This window comes from Olea europaea, chromosome 6, assembly GCF_002742605.1.
Source record: "Olea europaea var. sylvestris chromosome 6, O_europaea_v1, whole genome shotgun sequence".
NCBI lineage: Eukaryota > Viridiplantae > Streptophyta > Magnoliopsida > Lamiales > Oleaceae > Olea > Olea europaea.
Genome location: NC_036242.1, coordinates 14595677 through 14612965, shown reverse-complemented (window position 1 = coordinate 14612965; position 17289 = coordinate 14595677). Strand labels below are relative to the sequence as shown.

Sequence of the window (17289 nt, the reverse complement as noted above, 5' to 3'; positions counted from 1 at the left end):
TTCGTAACTCGACAAGGATTTCAATGCAATGCCTTTGTAGAAAAGAGTAATGTTACTTGCAGTCGCTCATTGTTATAATCGCTCTACGTGGCATATAAATTAGTGATTTAATGCATATATACAACGTAGTGCGACTATAATAGTGAAGGATTACAAATAGCATTACTCTATAGGAAATTATCCTTACTTTTGAAAAAAATCATTAATACCTGTTATTTCCATATTAGAATATTACTATATAGTGTCATCACTTTTAATGATGCTAATATAGTGCATGTTTGATATTGATTTTTTACCCTAAAAAAATCAATTTTTAGACTCTTGCTTCCCTAAGTTAGCCTTCATTTTTTACTTTTTCTCTTACAGGTAGGAAGCACTTTTCTTTCTAACGGTCAAAAATCAATTTTTATAAGCACTGCCGAATAAGCCCATATCCTTATGAACAAACAACTAAAATTTTATATCATTTATTGCGATTTGATTTATTTAAAATTATAAGAATATAAATTAATATGTTATATATAGAATTATTTCAATATAATTTACTTAAATTTATGTATTTTATTTTGACATATGACAATTATCAATATATCATATTAACATTACATTCTATTATCATCTATGTTGGGGATCCTAGGAGTTCAATCAACCAAAACATCAAACAATAGAAGAAATTCTAAGGCAAAACCAAGAAAATACGAAACCGGAAATAACACAACCCATATGGTCGAATCTGGACAGCTTCTGCTTCCTCCTTTCAGCAGCTTCTTCTCCTCCTTATGGCTGATTTTACAGGCTCAGGAACCGTCCTCCATGACTTGCAAATCACCTTCCAAGAGAGAAAGAGAAAAAATCGGCAAAGAACCCACCACCTTCAAGCTAAAACCGAGAGACCATAGAGAAAGGAGAGGGAGTCGACTTAAGAAGGGAAGAAAAGGAAAGACCCATCCCTCTGCCAAAAACGTGGGGGCCCTTATTGTGTCACCATCAATATCATCAAGTCAAAAACATCTCCCCCAAGATTAAATCCCGGGCGTCGATCTCCATCCAATGGTCCACTTAAATCTGAATAAATGGAGTTAAGAGAATCATATTCTCACATTCTTCACCTTAGTTCTCATAACACTCTCTCTTGGTTGCGAATTTGCACATGGAAGAACTGTTCATCATCATCGCCCACTACTTGCAAGAAAAATTAACCAATGTCAATATTTAATAAAGATAAGCACAATTAAAATTTACCTGCAGGTAGAATTTTTGTTCCCATATCAGAGGGATTCCTATCAGTGTGAATTTTAACAAGATTAACTTCACCTTGAAACAGTTTCTCACGAATAAAATGATACTTTACCTCAATATGTTTAGTTCTTTCATGGTAAACAGGATTTTTACAAAACAATAAAACACTTTGACTATCAGTAAACATAACAGGTGTATTATGCATGAAGTTCAATTCTTTTAAAATTCCTTTTAACCAAGTACATTCTTTAACCGCCTCGGTTATGGCAATATACTCTGCCTCAGTATTTGACAAAGTAACTAAAGGCTGCAGCTATAACTTCCATATTATACAATTGTCACCTAGTGTAAAAAAGTACGCTGTGGTAGACTTTCTGCTATCCTTGTCACCAGCAAAATCAGAGTCTACATACCCCTTTAGAGTAAGTTTTTCAGATCTCTTTTCATACACTAGACTCAAATTTAATGTACCAACAATGTACCTTAACAACCATTTCAAACCTGCCCAATGGGGTTTTCCTGGGTTTGACATAAATCTGCTCAAAAAACTTATAGCATATGCTAAGTCAGGCCTGGTTGTTATCATAGAGAACATAATGGAACCTATAGCATTCGCATAGGATATGTTCCTCATTTCTCTAAATTCCTCCTCAGTCTTAAGAGATTGTGCACTGGAAAGATTCATGTGAGCTACTAAGGGAACGTTCACAGATTTTGATCCATTCATACCAAATTTAGTTATGACTTTGTTTAGATAGGCTTCTTGGGAAATGACTAGTCTATTTTCAGCCCTATCTCTCTTTATAACCATCCCCAAAATCTTCTTAGCACTCCCCAAATCTTTCATATCAAATTCTGATTTTAAAAGGTTCTTCATCTTAGTGATTTCAGTCTTACTTGAACTTGCTAGAAGCATGTCATCTATATACAGCAACAAGTAGACCTCACAGCCCTCCTTACTATCATTATAGTACAAGCATGCATCATATTCACTCCTTTTAAAACCTATCTTTAGTACATAGGTATAGAACCTTATGTACCACTATCTAGGACTTTGTTTAAGCCCATACAGAGATCTTTCTAATTTGCACACACGGTTTGTTTTACCTTTCACCTCAAAACCTTGAAGCTGACTCATGTAAATATCATCTTCCAATTCCCCATGTAGAAAAGCAGTCTTGACATCTAGTTGTTCCAGTTCCCAGTTGTACTGAACAACCAATGCAAGAACCAGTTTGATTGTTTTGTACTTTATCACAGGAGAGAATATCTCATTGTAATCAACCCCCTCCTTTTGAGTGAACCCTTTGGCCACTAATCTGACCTTATACCTAGGAGGATCACTAGGATTATTTCCTTCTTTCAATTTGTAAATCCACTTATATTGAACTATCCTATGATCCTTAGGTTTGTTAACTAACTTCCAAGTTTTATTCTCCATTAGAGATTCCATTTCTTCCCGCATAGCTTTTAGCCAATTTTCAGAACATTTTCCATTAACAGCTTCTTCATAACTAGCAGGTTCTAACTGTTCAAGGGCTTCACCTGAAACCAAGGCAAAATCAGTCAAGTTTAGGGATTCATATCTAGGATTTGGTCTGATCTGCCTCCTCTCCCGATCCTTAGTAAGCTGATAATCTTGATTAGGTGGCTGATCATTAAAATGTTCAACTTCAACTGGTTCAATGTTATCTTGAAGTTCAGTCACCTCTTTAGGTTCAGGTTCAATTTCAATTTCATTTTCATTTTCATGATGTATAGGGTCATTTTCGTCATTCCCAGGTGTAGGTGAATTTAGCCTAGTCAGCTTCACCTCAGTCTGAATACTCTTCTCAGTTTCAGATTTGTTAGTTTCTTCGATTTTCTGTTTTAGAGATGGCATCTCAAATTCATTAAAGACTACATTCCTGCTGTTAATAATCTTAATGCCTTGAACCCCTAAAACCCATAACCTATAGCCCTTCACACCCTCGGGATACCCTAACATCACACACTTGACATCCCTCGGCTCAAGTTTCCCTTCAGATTGGTGTGCATATGCAGCACATCCAAACACCCTCAAGTGTTCTAGATTTGGAGGCTCTCCCGTCCACAACTCCTGTGGGGTCTTAAACCCTATACTGCTGGACGGAGACCTATTAATCAGATAAGCTGCAGTACTTGCAGCTTCAACCCAAAAACCTTTCGCAAGGCCAGAGCTAATCAACATACACCTAACTTTGTTCATTATGGTCATGTTCATTCTTTCAGCGACCCCATTTTGTTCAGGTGTGTATTTAACAGTTCTGTGTCTTGTTATACCTTTCTGCTTACAGAAGTTGTCAAATTCGCTATTACAGAATTCAAGCCCATTATCAGTTCTTAACGTTTTAAGTTTCTTGTCTAACTGATTCTCAACAGACTTTAACCAAATCCTGAATTTTCCAAAAGTTTCCGACTTAGCTTTCAAAGGATAAATCCAAACTTTTCTTGAGTAATCATTCACTAAGGACAAGAAGTACTTGCTCCCACCAAATTTGGAGTGCTTCTCCGGGCCCCATAGATCAGCATGGACATAGTCCAATGGTTTGCTGGTCCTATGAGAGCTAGCTTCAAAGCTCACCTTATGGGACTTACCTAAAACACAAGTTTCACAGAATTCCATAGTTTCAATGTCATCTTTTCCAAGTAATTTCTGATTACTTAAAGATTTTAACCCTTTAAACCCAATGTGACCCATTCTGTTATGCCAAAATTCAGTTTTATCTTTACTTACAGCAAAAAGGCTAGAATCAAATGGTATTTCAGTTCTATCCTCAAGATAGTATAGCCCATTCCTCTTAGGTCCTTTCATAACTATAAAAGAACCCCTCATAATTTTCAAAATTTTGTTACCAGACTTGAAGGTATATCCCTCATCTTCCAGAGAACTTAAGGAAATGAGGTTCCTCTTTAAATTTGGGACATATCTAACATTTATGAGCTGCGTGACGGCCCCATCGTACATCCTGATGGCTATGTCACCAACTCTAATCACATTTTGAGAATTATTGTCTCCCATGTAGACCTTCCTAGGTTCAGTCTCCCTATAGTTATAAAATCAAGACCTATCAGGGCATATATGGAAAGTGCACCCTGTGTCAAGAATCTAATTTTTGTCAAATTCTTCTTCAGACACATTCATGACATTCAAACTATTAAATTCAGAAGCAATAGCAGCATTATCAACATCAGAATTGTTCGGGTCTTTTTGTTTCATTTTCCAGTCAAAGCAGTCTTTCTTAAAATGTCCTAACTTTCCACAGTGATAACATTTCTTATCGCTTTTACTTTAGATTTGGATCTCATTTTAGATTTTCCTTTCCCCTTCTTGTTATGGAAGTTAAATTCTTTCTTTTCAGATCTTCTCCTAACAAATAGACTCTCTTCACGAGAATGAATTCTGTTATCTCTTTTTAATACAAGTTCTCTTGATTTTAAAGCATCAGAAACAATAGCTTGAGTAAGAGTGTCCCTACCATAATTTATGGCATTTTTCATTTCTCTGTAAGATTCGGGCAAAGAGTTTAGTAATATGATAGCTAAATCTTCATCATCAAATGTTTTATCATTATGAGCTAGACTCTTAACAATTATGCTAAAGTCACTCAAATTCCCCTCGACATCCTTCCCTGTGTCCATCTTAAAACTAAACAACTTCTCCAACAGGTATATTTTGTTAGGTAAAGTTTTAGTTAAGAACAGGGTATCTAAAGCAATCCACAAAGCTCTAGCAGTTTTAGCACTATCAACTTTTCTCACAATGTTGTCAGATAGATGCAAAATTTTATAACTGTAAGCAATTTCATTCATGTCTTCAATTTCAGTTGGTTTAGCTTTTAACTCATCAGAAAATATAGCGGGATCATCAAGAGTTTTAGCAACTCTCTGTTGGACCAAAATGGCCCTCATTTTCTGTTTCCATATCGAGTAATCCCCCTTTCCATCGAATTGCGATAATTCGATCCTCGAACCCATTATAGATTCTATAAAAGAGTGGCCTGTACTCGTGGACACAACAGAAAAGGTTTTTGAAAAATTCTTTTCCAGATGATCAATATATAACTGAGTGCCGAGTTAAAAAATAATTTTTAGAAATGAAGCACAACAGTAAAATAATCCGCTCAAGAAACACAGGTATATAAAGTAGGTAAATATGCTTCCAGGTTATAAATTAATCACAAGAATTCAATCAACAGAATTTACAAATAAGCAACCAAGCAATAACCATGCATAAATCGGTAAGGATACCGAACCAACCTAACGGAGAGTTTGGAATAATCTTACCAAACTACTGTTGAAAAACAGTAAATATACCACCAAGTTTCTGAACCTAATTGCGGTAAATGTCAAGCCAGGGGCAAAATCGTCCAACTTTTTCTGTAAAACCTGAAACAGAAAACAAACGATATCAGTGCGTTCAGGACGTCAAAATAAGTAAACTGCCCGAAAAAACTCGCCGGAGGTCCGCCACGCGCCGTCGCCGGTCGCGCGCCCCAACACAAAGAGCGCCTCAGTCTGCTAGTTGTGGGTCCAGGTTCCATTTCGCCGGAAAGTCAATAGTTTGTCCGGAATTTGAATTTTCAGATTCGGTCATAAAATGGAGTAGCGATTTCCTTGCCGGTTTTGATCGATTTTTGGACAGATTTCATTCCTCCTAGCTCTGATACCAGTTTGTTGGGGATCCTAAGAGTTCAATCAACCAAAACATCAAACAATAGAAGAAATTCTAAGGCAAAACCAAGAAAATACGAAATCGGAAATAACACAACCCATATGGCCGAATCTGGACAGCTTCTGCTTCCTCCTTTCAGCAGCTTCTTCTCCTCCTTATGGCTGATTTTACAGGCTCAGGAACAGCCCTCCATGACTTGCAAATCACCTTCCAAGAGAGAGAGAGAGAGAAAAAAAAATCGACAAAGAACCCACCACCTTCAAGCTAAAACCGAGAGACCATAGAGAAAGGAGAGGGAGTCGACTTAAGAAGGGAAGAAAAGGAAAGACCCATCCCTCTGCCAAAAACGTGGGGGGCCTTATTGTGTCACCATCAATACCATCAAGTCAAAAACATCTCCCCCAAGATTAAATCCCAGCCATCGATCTTCATCCAATGGTCCACAAAAATCTGTATAAATGGAGTTAAGAGAACCATATTCTCACAATATAACAAGTCAATATATAAATAAATTTTTGGGATTATAATGTTTTAATGTACTAACATATACTAATTTAGCTATATTTTACTCAAGAGGTAAAAAGAACATGTTTATATTTAGCTCTCATTTGGTAGCAATTTTTAATCCCAAAAAATTGATTTTTTGATTGTTATGATATTATTTCTGTCGTCATTTTTTACTTATTCACTCACATATAGGATCTACTTTTCTCTGTAACGGTCAAAAAATTAATTGTCATTATCGCTACCAAACATATCCTTAATATCTTATTTTAACATATAATTTATAAATATAGTTTATTATCAAATTAATAAATATAGGCTCCAACTAGCACTCGTATCTAGAATATAAGTTTACTGGGTTTTCATATATTGTCGGAAGCCCAAGGCTCTCTGATATTGTCTCTTTTAAATTAATTAAAATTATATTTAATAGAAAAAAGTTTTAATCTGATAGGAATTAAAATTAAAATTTTAATCTAAATTAAAATCAACAATTAATTTTAATAACATATTTTATGAAACCAACAACTTTTTAGTTAAATATTTCATTAATTTTTTTATCAAAATCTACTAAAAATTTAATTTTAATTTTAATTCTCAAACAGGGGCTTAAAGTGACTATTTTTCCTTCTCAACTTTGCCAAGTCAAAAGGTTGAATTGCGTGAATCTCACGTGCATTTGCTTCATAGATGAATTCCTATCGAAACAATTTGAGTGTGTTTGATTTGATATCTTCATACTGTTTTCGATTTTACAAAAGACTGAAAAACGTTGTTAATCTGGTATATTTGAAAATATATTTTCGAAAATAAGTTAAACTAAAAACATAAAACTCAATACATATTTGAAGTTTTGAGTGTTTTTAGTGAAAAATATTAAAATGCTCAAAATATAAAATACAAATGAATAAGTAAAATTTAAATAATAAAAATATGAACTTGTGATTTTAATCATCCAATCTAGACCTGAGCATGGTTCGGGTTGGATTGATTTTGAGTGCAACCTGAAATCGAAACCGACTTAATCAGTTTGGATAAATTTTAATTCAAATTGACTCAATCCAGTCATTGAAACCGAACAAAACCAAACCAAATTATCTACCTATATTGGGTTAATTTTTTTTTATACATATAATTTTTTTTTCTTTTGTAATGCAAATCAATAATATATATAGAGCATGTTTGGTACAACTTGAAATCTTATTAAAATCAATTTTTTTACCGTTATTTCACTATTTCAGCCGTTGTTTTTGAATTATCACAGGTAGAACCTACTTTATCTCTAACAGTCAAAAAATCAATTAATAAAATCTCTACCAAACAAGCACATAATGTAAATGGTAAAGAATCCGTTTTTCCAAAATCATCATATATAAAAATGCGATAGTTATTAACAAACAATTACATCAAAATGAAAGCAAGAATACAATCTAAATTCGAAATTTACATCAAACATTTCTTGTTCTTACTTTCTTTTCTCTTGATATTTAAAGTTTTGGTAGAAAAATTATAGGTCGGATAATTATTGAGTTGGTTGTTTAAACCGAAACTAACCCAACCTGACTTTTTGATGCTTAAAATTGATTAAACCAAACCAATTTTTTTGGTTCAAACCAATCACAGTCGGTTTGATTTAATTGGTTTTGTCAATTTCTCGGATTTTCCCCCCACCAAACAGCTTCCATTTATAGCCCATTCGAAATAAAATAATAATTTTAAGGCTTTTGTTCGTTTTGAAGATGTGAAGGATTTAGGCATTGCCAACCAACCACCATTTTTCTTTTTTCTTTTTTTTTTTTCCTTATCAAGGAAACAAAAATTTTAGAATTATGCTAAATGTACATTCAATAGGTTACATCTCGATGTGCATTGTGTGAGATTTCAAAAAGTGTAGAGCAAGAAAGTATATATATATTTTTAAAAAACTGTCTAATTATGTGTCGCCACGTGATACAATGTAAAAAATGATGTAAAAAAAAAAAAAGGATGTACATGTAGCATGATTAAAAATTTTAATAACCCGTATGATTGTATACGCGCACAGAATAACAAGGCAATCACTCCATATTAGATAAATTGTATGAAACTTTTTTAAGCCGTGATAGATTTCACACAAATCTACATTTACGCCATGTTTGATGAAAATTTTAATAAAATTTAACAAAATATGTGGTTAAAAAATTGTAAAACTCATGAAATATGTTGTTAAATTTAATTATCAACTTTGACTAAAATCAAAATTTTAATTTTAAATTCTAACAAACAAGGAGTAAATATAAATGTTCAAAAAATTGAAAGTGAACACAACTGAAAGACATTTGGTTAAATATCTCAATTATGATTGAATTTTTTTTCAACTACCTTTAAACTTCTTTCGAGTTGCGATAAAAATTTAGAAATTTCCAAGTTGCATTAAACTTGCCAAAATATTAATCCATACGTCATTCTGCCACTCGCCATATCAAAATTCAAAAGTCAATGAATTTGATGACATGGATAAATAATGAGGGGTAATTGGCGCAGCCGCACAAAACGTTAATACCTTTCAAGATTATTTTGCAAAACGTCCTTACCTTTCATTTTTTGACATTTTTGCCCCTATTTTCACATTTCTTTGCGCTGAACGTCATTTTCACTGTTGTTTTTTTACAATTTTACCCTCCATTCAAATCAAACAAAAAGAAAAGAAAGAAAAAAAATAAATAACTAATAGCAACCACAGTCCCAAAATTTCAAAAAAACTACAAATCAGTTTCAAATATAGGCAAAAATGCCAAAAAATGAAAGGTGAGGACATTTTGCATAATAATCTTAAAAGGTGAGGACATTTTGCACCAATTACCCAATAATGAATGCAATAACATTTTCACAAGTTCATTAACTTTTGAAACAGTGAATTACAAGATACTAACATTTTGACAGGTTCAGTGACCGATCGAAAAAAACTTAAATGTTCGATGGCAACTGAAAAATATATGGAAAAGCTCAATGACAACTTGATAAACTTTTAAGTCAGATAACAACTAAAATACATTAAAAATCATTTGAAAAAATTTAGTGACAACAGACATTTAACCTCAAAACATGTCATGTACCTCTCTTTTTCCTTCCATCTAATTTAATGTAAAAGGGCTCCGATCGGAGCGAATAACCGAAAAACCAACAAAGTAAATTCTCTTGGAAGAAAACATTAAACCCCCATTATTTTTTATTATAATGGGAGAATAGTAGTTTTTTTGAAAAATTGATGATTGTAAAAGAATAAACAGTTTCCAATTTACGTTTAATGTTATTTTATTGAAGATTGTGTGGTTAAAAATAAGAAAGGAAAAAATTTAGATTAATTTGATGAGAATTAATGGGAGCCAAACGGGAAAATTTGGGGGTAGAACTAACAACTTTATTCATAAACCCTAGCAAACAAAAGCAACGAATAATGTGCCGATGGACACGTGGACATGTGCGAGTGAAGTCAATGCTACATTCTTCAATGAACTAAGCTCCTGTTTGACAACTATTATTTGAAAACTTTTTTGTCTACATATTTTATATTCATAAAATAAAATATTTTGCATATAAACCAAAAACTTTGACCTACTTTTTAACTACACATTATTAAAGAAAAAAAAAAGAAAAAAGGAGCAACTAATCAAATCATTGTTTTCGCAGATAATGGCCACCAAACAGGGGCTAAAACGTGAAACAACTCTATTAGGTTCCATTGAAGAATGTGATACTGACCCCCTGCCCCGTGACCTATTGTCCTTCAACATTACTCGAAAAGAACACACTTTTTTTCCATTTTAAATCCGGAATTAAAGGCAATAAGATTTGAGGAAATATTGTAGTCAAGTGGGCTATCTATAGGTAAGATATTCTGGTAATACATCGTCCATCCAATTTGAAGGGTAGAAGTGAACTGCTAGTCTATTTCACAGCTAGAGGCACTCACTACACAACACCATGTCCTTATTCTAAAATATAAAATGTGCTGTAACCCTCTGTTAATACGTCTACATAAGTTTACAATTTGAGGTGTTTTTGGCTGGAAAACTATCCTATATATTTTATTCATTTCCTGCCCCTGAGAAGAAAATAAAAATAAAAATAGTACATCTGAATAACTAAAAAAGAACCTTGTTACTTGCTCCACATGGAACCATAAGCAGCCAGAATTTGCGATGCGTTTAAGTCCTGTAAGTAGGCTTTTCCACCCATATAGACCTGTTGTTTCTCAAATGTTGAGCACCATATGCCACAGTTGAAGTGGTTGTGGTTAAAGCAACTAACCAACTACAGAAAACCAGACGTTGTAGGGAAATCAAATTTCACATGTACATAATAGACAAACAAAAGCCAACGCACGGAAGCAAAGTTACCTCAAATATGTAATATACGGTAGGGTTTCTTCATTTCCAAAACTGGGTTGAAGAAGTGCAGCAGCTGCTAAGAGCAATTGAAAAACTGTATTGACCTGTTAAAAAAGATATTGATCGTGCAAACCACCAATTTGAACCTTGTTATGTCATATTCACAGCATTTTTTCTCCCAAGTTCATTCTTGCTATAAAAAATCAAGGGTCAAATGGAATACCTTGCTTATAAAGAGAGGTTCAACTTTTTGTGCACCAGCACTGTCAAGGTTGAAGAAATGAGACAAACTCTTCCACTAGTTACAAAACATCATTGAGAAACGTCAGCAAGATAAGATTTACTTATAGCAGTCTGATTGAAGTTAATGTTTGGTGGTCTAACTCACCTCCCAATCCAAACTGCTAGCCCTTTTGTAAACTGCGCCACCAACAAGAGCAACATCACGTAGTACAACCAGTGCAACAAGTCCAGCTTCACGCAAAAACAGAATGATTCCAATTATGATGGTGTTACGACATGTTATTTTACTCTATCGTATATCTTAATTTCTAACCTATGTCTATAAGTGACCAAAAATAAGCCAATGAAAACAATTACTTACAAGATTCGAACACTGCTATTGTATATGCCAACATCTCAAACCACATAACATCTAGAGCCTACAATCAACAAGCAAAATACTGACTCCTAAAGTCAGAAGCAACTAATAGTCGACTGTTAACATGAAAAATATGACTGGATTACGAGGTTCCTCCCAAAATTTAATCTGTGACTTTTTCTTTGCAGCATGTTATAGACATGCAAAATTGTGTACTTCTTTATGCTATGCCAATTTCAAAAATAATTAGTTGCTACCCTAGAAATTAAGAAATAAGGTAGAGGGAAGAAAGGACTAAATCTACTTACGGTGTAGAAGACCCATATCCACCATTGCCAAAGCAACACACCCAATCAAAACCTGTAAAAATAAGATATAATAAACTAGTGATTTCATGGGGTCACCAAGGCAACATTCTACTCATAACTATGAAAATAGAAGTGACCTGCAAGGTCAACACTTAATTCATTGGCAATCTCTCCATTCCAGGATATGACTTGGAAACTTACTTTGTCAGCCAGAGGATCAAGGTAGGAGCCAACTACAGAATTGATTTTCATCCTCCTCGCCAGGTAGCCATCTAACTAGAAAGTGAAATGAGATATTAGAGAAGAATGTGTCATCTTCCTTTCATTCAACGCCCAAAGGGGAAAAAGGGAAATCTTCATACCCAATCAGTTGCTCCTGAGATGGCAAGCCCAACAAATGCAGGTAGGTACATTTCTTGTGTAATCATCCTACAATAAAGTCTCGTAAACAACAGTTTCTAAAATTTTACCGAAGAAAAAATGAAACAAAAATGTTAGCACTTGAAAATCCTATCAAATTACAATGAGATGTCAACTAAATAAACCAAAATCCTACAAGATCCGCACTACAGGGCATCCAAAGCCCATAAGGAAAAGGCCAACCAAAAAAATGTAGTCTATCAGAGGAGCTTTGTGATATCAATCACACATGTACGTTCATATACAATCCTTGTCTTCTGTCTGCTACATGGCAGCACTATCATTAAAGCTTCAAAAGATTGCTTAACAAGTTGGTCATAAATTTGCAAATGCTTAATGATACCGATTAAATCAGTATGCCATACATAATACAAAAATTATATGGATACTAAATCGAACTTTCTCCACCTTCTTAGGACGTGTAACATGATCTAGCTAAATTGTTGATCAGAGGAGCTTTGTGATATCAATCACATGCACATGCATATACAATCTTTGTCTTCTGTCTACTACACGGTAGCACTATCCTTAAAGCTTCAAAAGATTAGTTATCAAGTTGGTCATAAATTTGCAAATATTTCATGACACCATCTAGACCAATATGCCGTCCAGAATACAAAAATTATACGGATAATAAATCAAACTTTCTCCACCTTCTTAGGACATGTAACATGATCTAATTAAACCGTTGATCAAATTAATCTATCCTCTAAAGCAAAAGGCAAAAAAAAAATAAGTGAAAAAAAAAAAAACTGATTGAAAATCTTATGAATCACAAACATAATGCCCCAGCTACAGTACTGATTCAAGGAACAAACTAACCAAATTCTCATTTTGCAATTACCTTGTGTTTACACAAACACAAAGAAAACAAAGTTATTCAGAATATGCAGCGTTCCAACTAATAGACGTTAATATATGAACATCCACAATCAATTTTAATAAATAAATTAAAAAAGTTGGGAACATACCATCCTAGCAACGGACCAGAGAGCAACCTACTGACCGAAATGTAATTCGGAAGATTCAAATAACTGTCAGTAACTCCACCGGAACTAATATCGAGCTCAGACCCATGAATTAATTTCTTCTTATCCCTCTCATGTGACAACAGCCTCTGAACAGAAGCATTGGATTGAAACCCAAGATTATACCGAAAGGGAGGCCGGTGAAGCAAATCGAGGGCTCGCACCCGAAGTTTAAGAAAATTAAGTACGACGTCGGATTGGAGGAGAAGAGGGGTGGCCGATTGGGAGAGCTTCCATGGTGGGTTTGAGAGGAAGAGTGGGCCCCCAAAATTAGAAAAAGGAGAAAAAAACTTAGACCGAAAAAGAAAATGGCGATGATTGTTTGATAATGAGAATATATTTGGAGTTGGGGTTGGGGAAACGAGGGATAAGAACGTTCTAGAAGGGGATGTGGAATTGGATTGGTTTTTGATAGATTTGGAAACTAGGGTTTTGAGTGATCTAAAAAACGCCATTGATGATATACAATAAGCATTGTTTAGTTTTACGTACGCAGAGATTAGGGTTCTTTGCTTTCCCGGGGGTTTTGAGGAAGGGGGACGGTAAAGAGGGATGACACGTGCTGGATATTCACACGTGTTAGATTGTCTCAGTGTGGTGGCTAATTAAAAACGCGCCTTCTCTGTCTTGATTAATTGACTAAAGTCGCGTTCTGCTGTGTACCGTCCATGTTAATTGTATAATTAGAGTTCATGTTTGATGGCATTTTTTAATTTATTTTTTTTTTTCAAATTCATTTTTGACCATATAGAACTTGATTTCTTTTATTCTTAATTTTGAAGATTTTTATTCTTAATTTTTCAGAAAAAGAAGAAAAAGAAGAAGAGGATGTATATTGGACAAAAGAGACAAGGCTCTTCATTTCAAAAGCATATAGGGAAAACAATTTTTTTAAACATAAAATTGAGAAGGTTAACTTCTTGAATGAGAGTGGTCTAAATTCCTTATAAGCTTATTATGTGGGATTTCTCGAGCGAAATACCATATCATATCGGTTTTTTAAGATGATAATCTATCTATTTTTTTCCTTAAACTAGTCACCTACCCATGCAATGCACGGGCTGTGTTATTTTCAAGGTAATATTAGTGTATTAAATATGTTGAATTCTCATTAATTACATTTTGAACTAATAGTTGTTTTAATCAATTTTCAACCATCTATCTCTGAATAAATGAATTTGTAATAAGAAAGCAAACTGATGTAGAGAAATTCAACTGGATCAAAATAGTAAGATATAAAATCATAGTCAGATAGATGAAGCAAAAATTAAAGATTAACATGTTCTATAGATGATATGTATACTACAATCTTTTCTTAGAATTCTTCTCATAGTTCTGTAGGTCAAGGACACTCAGCATGGATCTTGTTTTCAAATAGTTCACATCTTTAATTGGTGGTTGTGAGAACTTCTATCCTAACTGCATCGACCAATATTTGAGTTTCCGGAACATTAGAAAATAGAGATATTCAACAAGAAAAATATATTATTACGATGATCTGGAAAGAAATACACTATCCTTCTCAAGACCTTATTTCCATGCCAAAAATTGGTACAATATTATTGAATAAAAGTCTACAAACTGAAGCAAATTTTTTACAAGATTTAGTATGTTTCCATCCTGGATTATATTTAGCAAACTTAGGGCATAAATTCAACCTTGTCAATGGTTGGAAAAACAATTGGTCTCAATCATTTTGTAGAATGGAAACGCAATCACCATTAGCACCTTTCCATGCTGCTCCAATGTTATCCATTATATTGTGGAACTTAAAAATTGAAATAAAAGAAATAAGAACAGTGATCAACACATATTGATAATCCTATTATAAGATAAGAAAATTAAATATTTAAACAAAATTTTAAAGTTAATTACAAAGAAAATTTAGAGTCATATTAGTTGCATTTTGCCATTTCCATTAGTACGATCAAAATAAAAATTTTCACTTGTGAAAACATTTGCATCAATGTTCAGTTTTATCTACAAGAAAAATAAATAAAACATCATATTGTTTTAACTCACCATATTGTTTCAATTGCTCAAGTCCTCCTGGATGTTCTTCTAACCCGAATAGAAGGTTGCAGAGGTTATAGATGCTCTTTCAACATCTGAAAATTGAAAAAAAAAAAAAAATAGCCAAAAGATCTTCACCCGGAGATTAAGGCTTTTATACTATAGTAGGGACCTAGAATAAAAGTGAAAATAAATATGATTCCCAATGCTGTAGTATTTTGCTGCTATATACGAAGATAAAATAAATATATTCGTGCCCCTGAGGATGATCAGGTATACCGTTTTATGATAAAAATGAATTTAAACTTGCTTAACACGATACACACACAAGATGCAAAAAGCTGAGAATTAGTATAAATTATGAAGTCCTAATTTTTGTGTTGGTGATCTCATTTGTGGTGTTCAATCGTTATTCTTTTTTAGTCGAATAGACTTGTGGATTAGAAGGTCATTGAGTGATTATTGAAGATTGCTAGCTGCAAAGGTTTAGTGTTTTTATTAATAATTCAAGATTTTGAATTGAAATTTTTAATTTGTGAAAAATATTTGATCTCTACTTTGATTTCAAATTTTAGTTTCTGCATCTCTTCCTCCGGAAGCAACTTTTCTCAAAACTTCTTACAACGAATTACGAAGATAATATATTAAGGTCTTACGATTGGATGTTTCCTTTACAAGATGAAGTCGAAGTTTAGCCAAAAAGTTTCCCACATGCAATAACAATCAGTACTAATAGGGCATTCTTATCTAATTTCGAAATACAACATAAAAAAGTGTACCATGATTCATGCAAAGCTATATATTCTAGAAATAGCAAAAATATGGAATAAACCAATGCAGACAAGAATTAAAAGGTAAAATCTGAAATTGAAACTAAAAGGTACCTGACTGGACAGTTAAGACTGTATCACCCTCGACGATCAGATTATAAGCCATCCACAAATCACCTGCTTCTTCATTGACCATTTGTGGCAAAACCCAAACACTAGAACATAGAAGAAACAACAAATTACTACTATTTGAACCCAAAAGAAGTAATGAATTTGAAATTGATGTTTTCTTCCCTCTAGCCCTTTCAAGTGGAATTTCATTTTACACCGTCCGTGTACATCTTCTTAAAGTTTGAGAGATCTCACGATTGAATTTAGTACAGAACACGTCCTTTTCTTCCAAAGAAAGAAAGTCAATTCAAAAATATTGATCAGAATCAGCATCACAGGTAAATGTGAAATATATTAAAACATTTAGAATCAAGCATATACTGCCTTGCACATTAAAAATCTTTACCATATACAACCACAACTCTTTTCTCTTTTGCACAGCATTGTAAACAGGAAAAAAACTGCATTGACATATAAAGCAGACGAGTTGAAGTAATTACCTCTACAAAATTTGGATCCAAAGTGGTGTTGATTTCGAAAGCTTCTCCTTGATTTATCTTTACCTCATTAACATTTTAATAAAACAAAACCAAAATGTAAACATAAAAATTTAAATGTAAATTCCAAATCATCATTTCCATAAAATTCATGCAATAAACTCGAAACGTAACTAATTTAGCTTTAAAAAGCATAAACTTTCAAAACCCAATTGCAGTTACCCAATAAAAGTAGCTACTTTCACGAACCTAAATAAAAACAGATATTAAATGAAACCAAAAAGAAAAAAAACAAGAATAAATGAAAGACAGGCGCATTGACTGGATAGTAAATGATCGAAGAACAGGGGTATGAATTATTGAGAAAACAATATGAAGGTACTATTATACAACTCTAGTAGAAGAAATTGTTTACCTGTCTATGATTGGATTGCCTTCTCACCTCATACTGTAGTTGCCTTCTCAAGATCTCTCCCTTTCGAAGGTTTCAAGAACTTAAATTTTTTAGAAAGAGTAAGGGAATCTGGTAAGGTTTTATTTGGTGTGGAGAGATAAAGCACGCATGAAGTGAGAGAGAGCAATAGCCCCTTTAAGGGAAATTTTAGTGAACCACCTTAGTAAATTATTATTCAAATTGTTGGTAAACATTTTGATCGATATTATTTTTTGGTCAACCAAATAAAAAGAATCCAGTGAAAAATGATGGGTGATTGTGTGCAGAAATGGAGAAGTAGA

The 17289-nt window shown here is 33.5% G+C and overlaps 1 protein-coding gene across 2 annotated transcripts; it reads right to left on the bottom strand.

Annotated features, from left to right (window-relative positions):
- Nucleotides 1-10278: 10278 nt before the first annotated feature.
- LOC111395959 (cardiolipin synthase (CMP-forming), mitochondrial) lies at nt 10279-13712 on the bottom strand. Of its 2 annotated transcripts, none has more exons than XR_002702892.1 (8): nt 13107-13712; nt 12078-12144; nt 11917-11991; nt 11716-11767; nt 11195-11280; nt 11030-11104; nt 10816-10900; nt 10279-10729 (listed from the first exon to the last, which is right to left on the bottom strand). XR_002702892.1 is itself a non-coding variant. In XM_023022197.1 (8 exons), the coding sequence occupies exons 1-8, from the start codon at nt 13616-13618 to the stop codon at nt 10624-10626; spliced, it is 1068 nt and encodes a 355-aa protein (XP_022877965.1). In that variant the 5' UTR covers nt 13619-13711; the 3' UTR covers nt 10279-10623. The 2 variants fall into 2 exon arrangements, 1 of the variants encoding a protein (XP_022877965.1); XM_023022197.1 differs by having other exon boundaries at nt 10816-10910; nt 13107-13711.
- Nucleotides 13713-17289: the final 3577 nt, after the last annotated feature.

What these genes read in the sequence shown, in the direction of transcription:
- LOC111395959 (XM_023022197.1), bottom strand. Translation starts at nt 13,618, where the DNA reads ATGGCGTTTTTTAGATCACTCAAAACCCTAGTTTCCAAATCTATCAAA. An exon ending in TCTCAGGAGCAACTGATTGG is followed by an intron (nt 11,992 to 12,077) that starts GTATGAAGATTT and finishes TTCACTTTCTAG; the next exon opens with TTAGATGGCTACCTGGCGAG. An exon ending in AACCTCTCTTTATAAGCAAG is followed by an intron (nt 10,911 to 11,029) that starts GTATTCCATTTG and finishes CTTTTTTAACAG; the next exon opens with GTCAATACAGTTTTTCAATT.